The sequence below is a fragment of the Acomys minous genome, assembly GCF_964271855.1.
Source record: "Acomys minous genome assembly, chromosome: 3".
NCBI classification, from domain to species: Eukaryota; Metazoa; Chordata; class Mammalia; order Rodentia; family Muridae; genus Acomys; species Acomys minous.
The window spans coordinates 86,514,040-86,526,778 of record NC_140485.1 but is presented as its reverse complement, the minus strand read 5'-3'; the positions used below and the strand labels follow the sequence as shown (position 1 = coordinate 86,526,778).

The following is a 12,739-nucleotide window of genomic DNA, read 5'->3' as shown; positions in this document are numbered from 1 at the left end:
TCAAGAATAAATGTTACAGGACATACTTTAAAATATTTAAGTTAAACAAACAATGACTTGTGCATCATAGCATCCTGCTCCATGTCATCATTTCTGCTGTCTTTTCCAGGAGAGTTCAAAGCCTGGGGTTTTTATGTCCCCATAACGCACAAACATGAGCTTTGAAATGTGCAGAGCAGGGAAGACTTTCCTACAGTACCAGGCACTTGGTTTCACAGGTCTTCTCACATGAGGTTGTGGGGGTAGAATTTGGGGACCCTGTCACCTTGATATGTAATCAAGCTTTCCATTGTGTGGATTATCATCTTTTGACTATAGGTATTTTTTTTCCTGTTTCTGGAGCCAAAAATAGTTGTGTTATCTTTATGTTTTCTTCTAGAGGATATTTTTAGGGTTTAGAAATCAGTTTTCCTTGTGATCAAAACTAGGAGAGAGAAGAGTCATGTTAGGATAGAGCCAAATGTAAGGGGTTAGGTGACAGCAATTGTCAACCTAAACAAAATAACTCTCACCTCAGAAGGAATAAATGACAGTTAATAAATTGTTTATTCTGGAGCTGCATTTGAGTGGCCATGACTCAGAAACAGATTTACGTTGTCCCAAATGTCACATTCCAACATGGTAACAACCCAATGAAATTTTACAATAACAGATCAAAGAGACATTTTTCAAATGCATCAGGTAGGTAGGTTGCAGTAAGCTGGGAGATTCTCAGCTAAAGGCCTCAGATGCTACCTTATAGCATTCATAGCTTTTTGGTTGGTGAAAACTAGGAGTCTGCTTGTGCATTACAAAGTGTTTATCCAACAGTTACAAATATGTATATTGCATTCAGAGGTAGATTATAAATTACTATTTAACAGTATTAAAGGTGGGCCATTTGGCCCAAAATAATTTGACTTTTGATTTGGAACATATCAATTTTTCCATATCTTGTAAGTTCCAATTAGTTAATCAGTCTTACAGAAGGCTCGGTGTAAGATACAGTTTCTCCTATAACATTCATTTACAGAGTTCCTATTGGCCTATCTAACTTGGATTTATTTATAACTGTGTTGGTTTGGGTAGGTTTGGCCTCCATAGATTCATGTGTTTGACTGCTTGGTTCATGGGAAGTGGCACTATTAAAAGGTGTGGCCTTGTTGGAGTATGTGTGGACAAAGTGAGTCACTGTTGGGCTGTGCTTTGAGGTTTCTTTAAAATTAATTAATTAATTATTTATAATATATTTTATTTATTATAATTAATTCACATGTTACATCTTTCTATTCCCACCGTCCCTCCCTCCCTCTTCTGCCCTATTCCCCTCCCCTAGCCCTCTGACTATTCAGCTATTAAAAACAAGGAAATCTTGAAATTTGCAGGTAAATGGACGAACTAGAAACACTTATCCCGAGTGAGGTAACCCAGACCCACAAAGACAAGAATGGTATATACTCACTGATAAGTGGATATTAGCTCAACATAGACATATTCTGAGAGACTCCACCCGGTGGCGGATTGGGACTCTGGGCGGAGTGCTGAGAGTTGTAGGGAAGACTGGGGCAGATGGAAGGACAGGAAAGACTAGAAGGGGCGAGGAGCTCAATAGGGAGAGGACCATCAAGGCGTGAGGGTCTGGACCCAGGGCGACCTGCACAAATTGATGCACCAACCAAGGACAGTGCATGCAGAGAGCCTAGGACCCTTGTTGCCATGTAATGGATAGACAGCTGATTCTCCAAGGGCAGAGGAGGGGGGACTGCCACTGAACCTCTGACATGCACTCTTGTGCCCACGATTGGATCACTGCCTCTTGGCAGCATGGCCTTTTGGCACAGGCTGGGAGGAGGAATGTAGGCTATCCTGTTGAGACTTGATAGGCGGTGGCCAGCCAGCCAGTAAGGTAGGAGCCCCCACCCCCCATCAGATCTTTCAGGTCTCTATGCTCAAGGTCCACCCAGTGTTGAATCCAGTCTTCTCCTGGCTGCCTCCAGGTCAAGATGTACAACTCTTTTCTCCTCTAGCACCAAATCTACCTGCACACTGCCGTGGTTCCTACCATGATGAAATCTCTGAAACTGTAAGCCAGACCCAATTAAATGTTTTCCTTTATAAGTTGCCTTATAAAGGTGTTTCTTCACAGCAATAAACCCCAACAAAGACAATAACCTTTCCCTGTTTTGGTCTCAAATTCACTATCATCCTGCTCAGTCTTCCCAGTCACCATGCCTGGATATTTTTTCTTTATATTGACATCTTTCTAAATGTGAACTAAATTAGGAGTGCAGGACTGAGGATATAGCACAGTTGGTAGAGTATGTGACTAGCATGCATGAAGTGCTGTGTTTGATTGCTAGCACCACAGAAGCCAGGCATGGTGGTACATGCCTGTTATCCCAGCACTGAGGAGGCAGAGACAGGAGGGTCAGAAGTTCAAGATCATCCTCAGCTACATAGTGAATTGAAGACAACTGTGTTACATGACACTGTTTCAAAAACCGAAAACAAAGAAAAACAAAGAAAGAGAAAACCAAAGCAAATAAACAACAAATAAATAAGCAGTTAAAGCAGTAAAGGGGAAGATGATCAGGCTTTAATTTATCCCATTAAAAAAATCAGGCAGGCCATTTTGTGCTTAATTTGTTTTGATCTGTCTTATAAAAACTAAAATTCTCCTTGTCTTCTAAGAAAATACAAAACAGAAAAGATCAACAGAATTTGGGTTTCAAACCTAAAGGATGAACAGCTATATTTAAAACTTTAGCATTGAAATAGGAATGTTGTTTGAACATGAAAATGAAAAAAATCTCATAGTAAGAAATGTGGCCCCAAATTAGTTCACTTTATCTCAATACTGAAATACTTAACATAAAACCTTCAGAGACAGAAAATTCTGCAAAGTAGCAAGAATTAAAAACAGATCAGTACAGAAGTGAAATATCTAGGTATTATGAAAGCATATGTGTGTTTGGACAATTAAAAATCATGAATGGTATTCTTAAGAGGTTAAACTTATGAAAAAAGAAATTCAATAGTGCTTTATGTTTCATATGTAATATTCACAAATACAAAATCTTAGATATAAAAGAAGTTGGTATGGTAGGAATGCTTGAAACTTGCCTCAATTAGTAGTCTGTTCTGATTATAAAAGTGAAAAATGCTCATTACAGAAAACTCATGACAGTACAGAGAAATATAAAATGATAAAATATATTTTGATGTATTTCCTAGGAATCTGCACTTCAATTTTAATTCATTGCCTCTCATTATGCACACAGTACTTGTTAATTTAAAAAGAAAAAAAATTGAGTTTATTGTGTTTTTCACATCATTGGAGTCCAATCATTTAATGGCTGTATAAAAATTTATCACAAGGTTATGCCATATCTTAGTAATTTCTTTGTATTTGGTTATTTCATACTTCTAACTAAATGTAAGGAATGATGGTAATAAATACCTTATATGGATATTTGATACTTATTTTTTAGTATTTTTTGTAAAATTATTTTCTTTTTTTTAGGAAGCTCTCTGTCTTTTAAAATATTTATTTATTTATATATATTATTAATTTATTCATATTACATCTCAATTGTTATCCCATCCCTTGTATCCTCCCATTCCTCCCTCCCTCCCATTTTCCCCTTATTCCCCTCCCCTATGACTGTGACTGAGGGGGACCTCCTCCCCCTGTATATGCTCATAGGGTATCAAGTCTCTTCTTGGTAGCCTGCTATCCTTCCTCTGAGTGCCACCAGGCCTTCCCTGAGTCATCTCTCCAGCTCCATTTTCTATTTTCTAAGTATACATTTATATCACTAGAGGTGAAACTGCTGGAAGTAAAGTATGAACATTCTCCACACTCTTTATAGGTGTTACTGGTTTGTTCTCTTAGCAGTAGCAATGTGGATGTCTATTTACTCCAGTATATGTGGTTGGGATTCATCATTAAAAATACCTCTGCCAAATTAAAAGCAAAATTATCATCTGTTGCTTGCTTTAATGTATACAGATTATTACTCATGAGTCTAAACCTTTGAAATATTCCTAAGCAATTTGTGCAACCTTTTCTTACTTTTCTATTGTGGAGATATTGCATTCATTATCAGATTATAGAATTTATTTCTCTTTGGATTTAAAAATTTATTTTTCTTGTCTTCTTCCATAAAATTGTGGTAGCTAGAAAAAATAGTTTAGGATGAAATGATTTTAGGATTCTAGTTTTCCTAAGTATTATATATGCTTGAATTATAGCTTGATAAAATAAGTTAATTTACTGCAACAAGAATAGGATTTGACCCTGACTTAGGATCTCACATGATTTCTGAGTCATCATTATTAATTATAATCTGGGAATTTGCTTAGTAGATATCTTGTATTTATGTAGGAAGTTGAGATAGTAGTTTTGAATTTTTGGCCACCTGGATTTGAGATGAGTCAAAGCTGATTACATTGAAAATTGCTTTTTTAATCACTAGTAAGTGAGCTTCATATAAGATATATTAATTAGAAAATAAAGGTTGTTATGTGAGAAGTAGTTTCGGAGTTTATTGTCAATATATGATATTCACCACAGCGACACAGACATACTCTGGAAATGCACAGAGTGATAGCTACAGTGATGGATGTGTGAACTGAGAGGAAAAAGGAGAAATCACTGTGGCCTGTAGGAGTAGGAAAACAAATCCAGTGTGATGGCAGCACTGCACTTAGCACCATTTTAACATGCTTCAAGGATTAATTCAAAGTACTATATGTCTGCTATGCAGATGATCACTTCTCCATGTGTTACAGCTTTTTGCTGTACTTTTTGGTTGGTATTGTTTGCCTGCTGGTTGCATTCATAGCTATATTTCTTGAAATCAAAATGCAATGGTAAACTTTGTTCCCAGGTATTGTCTTCCTCATGTGCTACTATCTACTCTAAAGAGTTTTAGATGAAACTTTCAAAGTGATGGTGAAAGGTGGTTTTAAGGAAAAGGCACTGTTGATAAAAGCAAAGAGTTTGGGGGGAATGACAATAGACAAAACATGAATCTATTCATTTATATGAAACTATTTCATTTCCAAAGGTGTCTTAGCCTAATTTTCAGGCAGATTGTCTTCGTATTTGAGCTTCTCAGTACGGAATCCTCCTTATCATCACTTTCTGCTGTGCTCCGTGGGAGCCTGAATATGAAATATAAAGCAGGTCTCTCTGCTGCCAGGATTTCCTGACGGCTAGGTAGCAACTCTGCCAGAATACAGAGAAGGTCATGCACTATGCGTGAGAGTGACTCTAGCATCCAATTAAAAAGTTTAGTGTAGGCACAGTCATCCCCACTTAATCTGATCACGGCTTAATGCAATCCTCTGCTTATTTCAATCAGTGCCTTTGGAGCCAAATCAGTTGTGTGTCTCTGTTTTCACGTTTTGCCTGGATAATTTGATCAATTTCAGCTGTTGAAAAAAATAGCTCAGTTAGAAAATCTGGCAATGTCTTTTAAGAATTGACATGAAGCATAATGTCCCCAAAGAAGCTCCAGGATGACCGGCTGATCCAAAATTTCCCATGTCAAAAGTAAATGTTTAGTTTTCTAAAAAAAAAATCATATAGTGTGGTGTTGGGGTGGGGGAAACATTTTTGTAAAGAATCTAGAAAGAACCTGAGCAATGATGCTGCCTGCTTCTTTGCACACAGATTGCAAGGTTGTGAATATTAAACAAAATGATAGAAATGATGTTAATGTATTTATCTGAGGCACAACATTCCTTTCATTAGCTTTACAAAGGTTTCACGGGGAGCTTTTTACATTAAAAGTTGCCATTGATTTTATGAATGGTTGTGGTGCATTGTTAGGGGAAGGCTGAGGAAGGCCAGTGGAGTGAATGTAGCTCCATTTTTTCTATTGAAATTGAAGTCATTCCAAATATGTACAGGGTTACTATAAAGTTTAAAGTAGACTGGGTGACTCATTCTGAACACTCAATGATTTTTGACTATCTAAAATATGATAAGAGAATTACTTTGGTCTGAAAATATGGATGAACTTGACAGCTACAAGTCCAAATGATTGTGTGTTACTCATCTCTCATTGCTTTCAGAATGAGGTACCCAAAGACCTCTGTGGTGGTTGCACAAATCATTGAAAGGAGAGAAAACCAAATGTAAATCATTCTTAACTGCCTTTGGAAGAATATATCAAGTACCATATGCCAATAGTTCCTCTTTTAATTTGCCAGTTGTGGAAATCAGTATGAGCTACCCTTAAAAAGATAAATTTTGGAGTCCCAATTATATAGAACTTCTCAAGAAAGCTTTAAGTACAGAACCATGACTTTTTGTTGTTTTTAAAATTATCTTACTCATGTTCCTCACCAAACTCTTTGGAATCCAAAAATCTGGGCAGCTGAGGTTTGTTTTGTTTCGTTTTTGTTTTTTGTTTTTTGTTTTTTGTTTTTTGTCTTACTTCAGGAGAGAAGTGTTAAATAAATGGCTCCATTAAGCATTCATGCTATCTTGAGTATGTGTGGGGTACCAGAATTGCTTCACTAGACGACAAGGAGAGAAGTAGAGCCAGACTTCTCTGGTGTCCGAGTTTGCAGGAGGGAAATGGGATTTGTAATGTAATCCCCATAAGCATCCAGCCCTTTAAGTTGTACAAATGAAATACTCAATTTAATAGAAATCTAAAAGTAAAACAAATGCTTTGTTCTTCCCAAGTCTGCCATTCAGAGCTTCTCTTGGCAGCACATCAACCGCACTTGAAATGTCTTTAAGTGGGTATTTTTTTTTATTATGCTTTTCATCCTAACATATCTATGGAACTGTTGGAGTTTTGAAAAGAGAAACAGGAAGGCTGAGTCACATTGTGTATTTGTGTTGCTCTAACAATTCCATGTCCTTACATAGTAATAAAAAAATCTTACCTAAGTATTTTGACCACATGCAGTAGAGCTTAAAGACTGAAATGTAACTGAAATGTGCTTGGGATGAAAAAGAAGAAATACAATGTAAAAAGTGTTTTTTATTTTAGAATTAAATTTTTTTACTTAGTTTTTTCTTTTTTTTTTTTTAATATTTATTTATTTATTATTTATACATAGTCTGCTCACATATGTGCATGCCTGCCAGAAGAGGGCACCAGATCTCATTGCAGAAGATTGTGAACCACCATGTGGTTGCTGGGAATTGAACTCAGGACCTTTGGAAGAACAGACAGTGCTCTTAACCTCTGAGCCATCTTTCCAGCCCCCTTTGTTGCTGTTTTTTGTTGTTGTTGTTGTTGTTGTTGTTTTTGTTTTTTGTTTTTTTGAGACAAGGTCTCTCTGGGTAGCCTCTGCTGTTCTGGACTCTAGTAGACGAGGCTGGCCTCGAACTCACAGCAATCCGCCTGCCTCTGCCTCCCGAGTGCTGGGATTAAAGGCGTGCGCCATCCCGCCCGGCTCAGTTTTTTTCATACAATATATTTTGATTGTAATTGCTCCTCTGGATCCTCCCCCCACATCTTTATGTTGTTTCTTTCTCTTTAGTGTTTACAATAAACGGCATCTAAAGTGAGGTAGAGTGGTGAAGTAAGAGTAACACTGTTGACTGAGCGTTTGCTGTTCCAGGCTCTGTGCTGCAGGGTTTTCCCACATGATTTTCTGTAAGCCTCTGTGCCTTTATGAATAACAGACTAGAAATGAAAGCTTAGATGGCAGGTTGTTGGTAAGAGACAGAGGTTGGCTTCTACATTGATCTGCGTGATGCTGTGCTTTTCTGCTAAGTTTGAGCAATTATTAGTATTATTTAAACATTTTAAAAATAATTTTTTATTTTATATGTGAGAGTGTTTGCTTCATGTACATGTGTATACTATATGCATGCCTACTGTCTACAGAGGCCAGAAGAGGGCATCAGATCTCCTGGAAGTGGAGATGGTTGTGAGCTGCCATGTCAGTTCTGGGCAGCAAACCTGGATCCCATGGATTTAAACTGCTGAGTCATACCTTGAGACCCTAGGGGCAGTTATTTTTAATTTTTTGCTGTTGTGGTTAAGGATTTTTCATTTTCATTAAATCATCAAGAGCATTGATATAATTCTTATATTTTACAATAATGTGAATATGCACAAATTTAAACTATATATTGAGTTAAATGTTATTTAGACTTATTTAATTTGTAATATTTATATTATTGAAAGCTACGTAAGCCAGATGTGGTGCTGCATGAATTTAGGTGGCTTTCTGTGAGTTTGAGATCAGTGTAATCTACAGAGTGAGTTCCAGGACAATCAGAGCTACATAGTGAAACCCTGTCTCAAAACAGACAAACACACAAATAAGCCATGCAAAAGTTTTAAACAGACTTAAAATTTTTTAATTTTCCCATGAATATATGGGAAAATTATACACATTTATGAGGTACATCCTGATATTTAAACACATGTATGCAATGTGCAATGGAACAGTAATTAAAACTTTTTCTTTTTTTATATATTTGAAACTTTTGATCTCTTTTCTTCTAATTTTCCAAAAATATATAATAGGGTATGAACAATAGTTACTTTCTTATGCTACAAAACACTAGAACTTAAATACTAAAATTTCAAATTCCCTTTCCTCTCCTCTCTCTCCCCATCCTAGACTTAAGTAGTGGCTGTTCTACTCTGAGAACTTACATGTGTAGGATAGAATATGTGGTGCTTGTCTTTCTCTGTTTGAATATTTTTTAAGGATAATCTCTTGTATAGCTTAGGCTGACCTCAGACGTGACATGTACTGGAGGATGCTGTCAAACTTCTGATTCTCCGGCCTTTCCCTTCCAACTGAAGGATTATTGGCATGTGCATTTGTGGTTAGTTTGTGTGGTAATAGGGATCCAACTAGGACCTGCTGGCTAAGAGACAAGCACTCTCTATTCACTGAGCTACATCCCTGGCCCACCACTTAACATAATGCCTTTCAGTTCCATCCATGTTGCTTCAGATTACAAAATTTTGTTCTTTATTATGGCAAAGTGGTACTGTGTGTGTGTGTGTGTGTATGAGTGATATTTTCTTTAGCCACTCATCTGTGTATGAACTTTTCAGGAGTGGCTTTGTGATTAGTGATGCAATAAGCATAGGAATTCAGATGCCTGTTTTGATATGCTGGTTTCATTTCTTTCAGAAGTATGATAGCTGCACGCAGCTCAATTTGTAGTTTTCTGAGCATCCATTATACTGCTCAGTAATTTGTATTCTTATCAGCAGTGTAGTGAGCAAGGGTTCATTTCCTCAGTACTCTCAGTAGCATTTTTTTTTGGTGTGTGTGTTTTTGTTCATTTGTTTGTTTGTTTTTAATAATTATGATGGGAGTGAGAGGATATATTTTTGTGATGTTAATGATAGATAGTGCTATTGAGTCTCTTCCTTTGTTAATTGTTTCTAGCTCTTCTTTTGAGAACTATCTATTCAGGATACTTGTCTATTTTTAAGTTGTTATATTTGGGAGTTTCTGTCACAAGATCTCTCCTATATTTTACTAGTATTCTTCTGGCAGATGAATAATTCACAAATATTTTCTTTCATTTGATAGATTGATATTCACCCTGTAGGCATTTTTATTTGTTGGCAGAAGCTGTTCAGTTTGATATGGTCCTATTTTTCAAATTTTACTTTTGCTGACTAAGCTTTTGAGATCTTATAAAAACAATACAAAACATCATTGTATATCACAGTATCTTATGGTATTTCTTCTACATTTCTTCTACTTATCTAATAGTTTCAGGCTTTGCATTTAAGTTTATGACCTATCTTGGGTTAAATTTTTTATACAGTGAGAATAGGTATTTTGAGTCTTTCATACAAAGATACCAACTGTTGGTTTTACTGTTGAAGCATTGCATATTTTTTCATTGTATGCTTATATGCTTTTGTAGTCTGGCTATTATTTCCCATTGGCCCAGGCCCTTGTATTTATGTTAGCACCAAGATTTTTTGCTAGCATATATACATATAAATATATTTGCACATATAAAGAGCTTTATTTTTCATTACATTTTTATTATTTAAGCAATTCTCATACAATGTATTTTGGTCATATATTTTCTCCTTTCCCAGGATCTCCCAGATCCTCTTCATCTCCTTTCCTTCATGTTATTTTTTTCTTGAAAAACTACTCAAAACCCCAAACCCAGAAAACAAAAATCACAAAGCCACTACACAACAAACCACACACACACACACACACACACACACACACACACACACACACTCACAATCTCACTTTGTATTGGTCTGCTATTCCTGAGCGGGAGGCCTGTCCTAGGGTGTGGTAGATATATCTCATGTCCCTCCATTGGAGAGAGCAGATTTTCCCTCTCCCAGGAGGTATCAATTGCTAGGTGCTTCTTCGTGAGGGGTGGTGTAGTATATTAGAGATGAGGCACTATAGCACCTTTAACTTTTTTCTTTGTGCTCAAGAATCTTTTCACTTATATACGTTTTAGGATTGTTTTTTGTGTTTGTTTAAAGAACAGCCTTTATATTTCTTTCTGTTAGGTTGTAAGCACTGAACCTAGTGCCTCTTTCATGCAAAGCAAGTGACTCATCCTTGATTTATTCTCCCAGCCCACTAATAGTATTTTTGGTGATATTGCACAAAATTTCTAAATTGTTTTTGGGTAGTGTGGACATTATAACAATATCAATTATTTCAATCCCTGAACACTGAGAATTCTTTTCAGTTTTTATGTCTTATTCAATTTGTTTAATGCTTTGTAATATTTCTTGTAGAGGACATTCATTTTCTTTGCTAAGTTTGTTTTTAAGTATTTTACTTAGAAATATCTTTTGTTGGTAGGATTACTTTATTTGAATTTTTTTTTAGCAAGTTAGCTATCTGTGTATAAAATGCAACTTTAAAAAAATTATTTATTTATTTATTTATTTATTTATTTATTTATTTATGTATACAATGTTTTGCCTACATGTATACATGCACACCAGAAGAGGGCACCAGATCTCATTATAAAAGGTTGTGAACCACCATGTGGTTGCTGGGAATTGAACTCAGGACCTTTGGAACAGCAACCAATCCTCTTAACGTCTGAGCTATCTCTCCAGCCTTCTTTTTTATTTTTATTTTTTACTTTAAGATAGTGCCTTATCTTGTAGCCTAGGCTAGTCTTGAATTCATGGGAGTCCTCTTGCTTCATCCTTCTAAGTTCTGGAATTATAAGCACAAGCTACCATGCTAAGCCAGATATTTATGTTGATTTTGTTATTTGCTTTCTTGAGCAAATCTGGTGGAAGCAACGGAAGGGTCTTTGGCTCAATGTAACTAGTATTCATTGGCTGGGGACAAGTCTTTTTAAAGTTGTGTCCTTGTCTTTCTCTTCCATTTATATGACTTACTGTGCATTTGCCTCCATAATATAACAAAATATCTCTTTGCTTATGTTTTCTAGAACATTAGAATCTACTGGGGGAAATCATAATCATTTGAAAAGTATTGTTAGAGTAGGAAAATTTTCTGGTCTCCTTTGTACCTCCCTCAGGATCAGCCCTGGTGCCTCCTTCCTGAGAGATAGAGGCCTTCTGTTCATTGATCTCCACAAACCCTCTAGAACTGAGCCCCACAGCAGAGATACTCAGTAAGTATAAACTGAATGATCTCAGAAGGCAGGAAGAGCTTCAGAGGGACAAATGGGATGTAAGATGCTGGGGGAAGAGAAAGCCCACAAATCAGAAGCTTAGTTTAGGGGCTATTGTTTAGATAAAGTAAGGGGCTGAAGAAGGAAAACAAATCAGGAGTCATATTGTGGAACACATTGCATTTCTGAGTAAGGATTACCCATGGTCCACATTGTTTTCAGAAGGAGGTAATTATAATCCTTCTGACGCTAATGTGATCAGACTTCCTGTGCCTGAAAGACAAGGTGTATGACTTCTTTTTAAAATCTTTGTTGTTCTTGTAGAAGAATATTTTTACTCTCATTGAATGATTTGAATAGTCATTGTCATATTTAAAGTGTATTGGTTCCAGGATTTACCCACAGATACCCCAGTCTATGAAGTCCTCTATATCAAATAGAATATTTGTATATGCTCTACATACAATTCCCTTTATGCTTTAATGTTTTCTAGGTATGTATAATTCCTAAAATAATACAAGTGCTGTGCAAACAGTTGAACTATATTGTCTACAGAACAATAGGAAAAACATCTGTACATGGTTCAGGACAGATGTAATTAAAAGTATTCTAAGTCATGTGTTATTTGGCCTCACAGATGTGTAACTTGTAGATGAAAATACTGTGTCTGATGGCATGCTACTGTACTTTGCTGATACGTGTCATTGCACTGTCAGTGATAATACTGAAACTATTTTAGATGGTTTCCATACTTACTCATTTGAAAGACTCCTGGCTTCAATTATGATATTGATTTTTTGAGTTGATAAGTAAATTGCATATATGTATAGCACACAGAGGGGCTCTTTATATATGTATACATTGTGCAGTGGCTAAGTCAAGTACTTTTAATATATACTAGGTCACGTCCTTATAATGTATGTTTTTCATAGTAAGGACACTTAAAAATCATCACGCAGTAGCTTTAAAGTAATTTGTTATACTTTTCTATTTGCTTGATTTTGCTAGTCTTCTAGAAAGGGAAAATGATTATAGATAAATGAATATTTGCTCACTCAAGGAATATGCCTGATACATTCTTGTATTAAGTTTTACATATGCCCCTTATCTAAAGAGTATTAAAAAAAACTTTTGGAAATGCAAACCCATTAAAGAGATATA

The 12,739-nt window shown here is 36.1% G+C and overlaps 1 protein-coding gene across 2 annotated transcripts in view; it reads left to right on the top strand.

The window, feature by feature from the left end:
• The window catches only part of SIM1 (SIM bHLH transcription factor 1), a 79,892-nt gene that overhangs the window by 31,528 nt on the left and 35,625 nt on the right, over positions 1-12,739 (top strand). The window contains exon 10 of one of the 2 annotated variants that reach the window (XM_084776249.1): positions 11,483-11,578. The exons of the other annotated variant lie outside the window; for it this stretch is intronic. Coding sequence (XP_084632375.1) covers positions 11,483-11,578 — 96 coding nt within the window. The remainder of the gene's footprint in view (positions 1-11,482; positions 11,579-12,739) is intronic. 2 annotated transcript variants of the gene reach the window in all.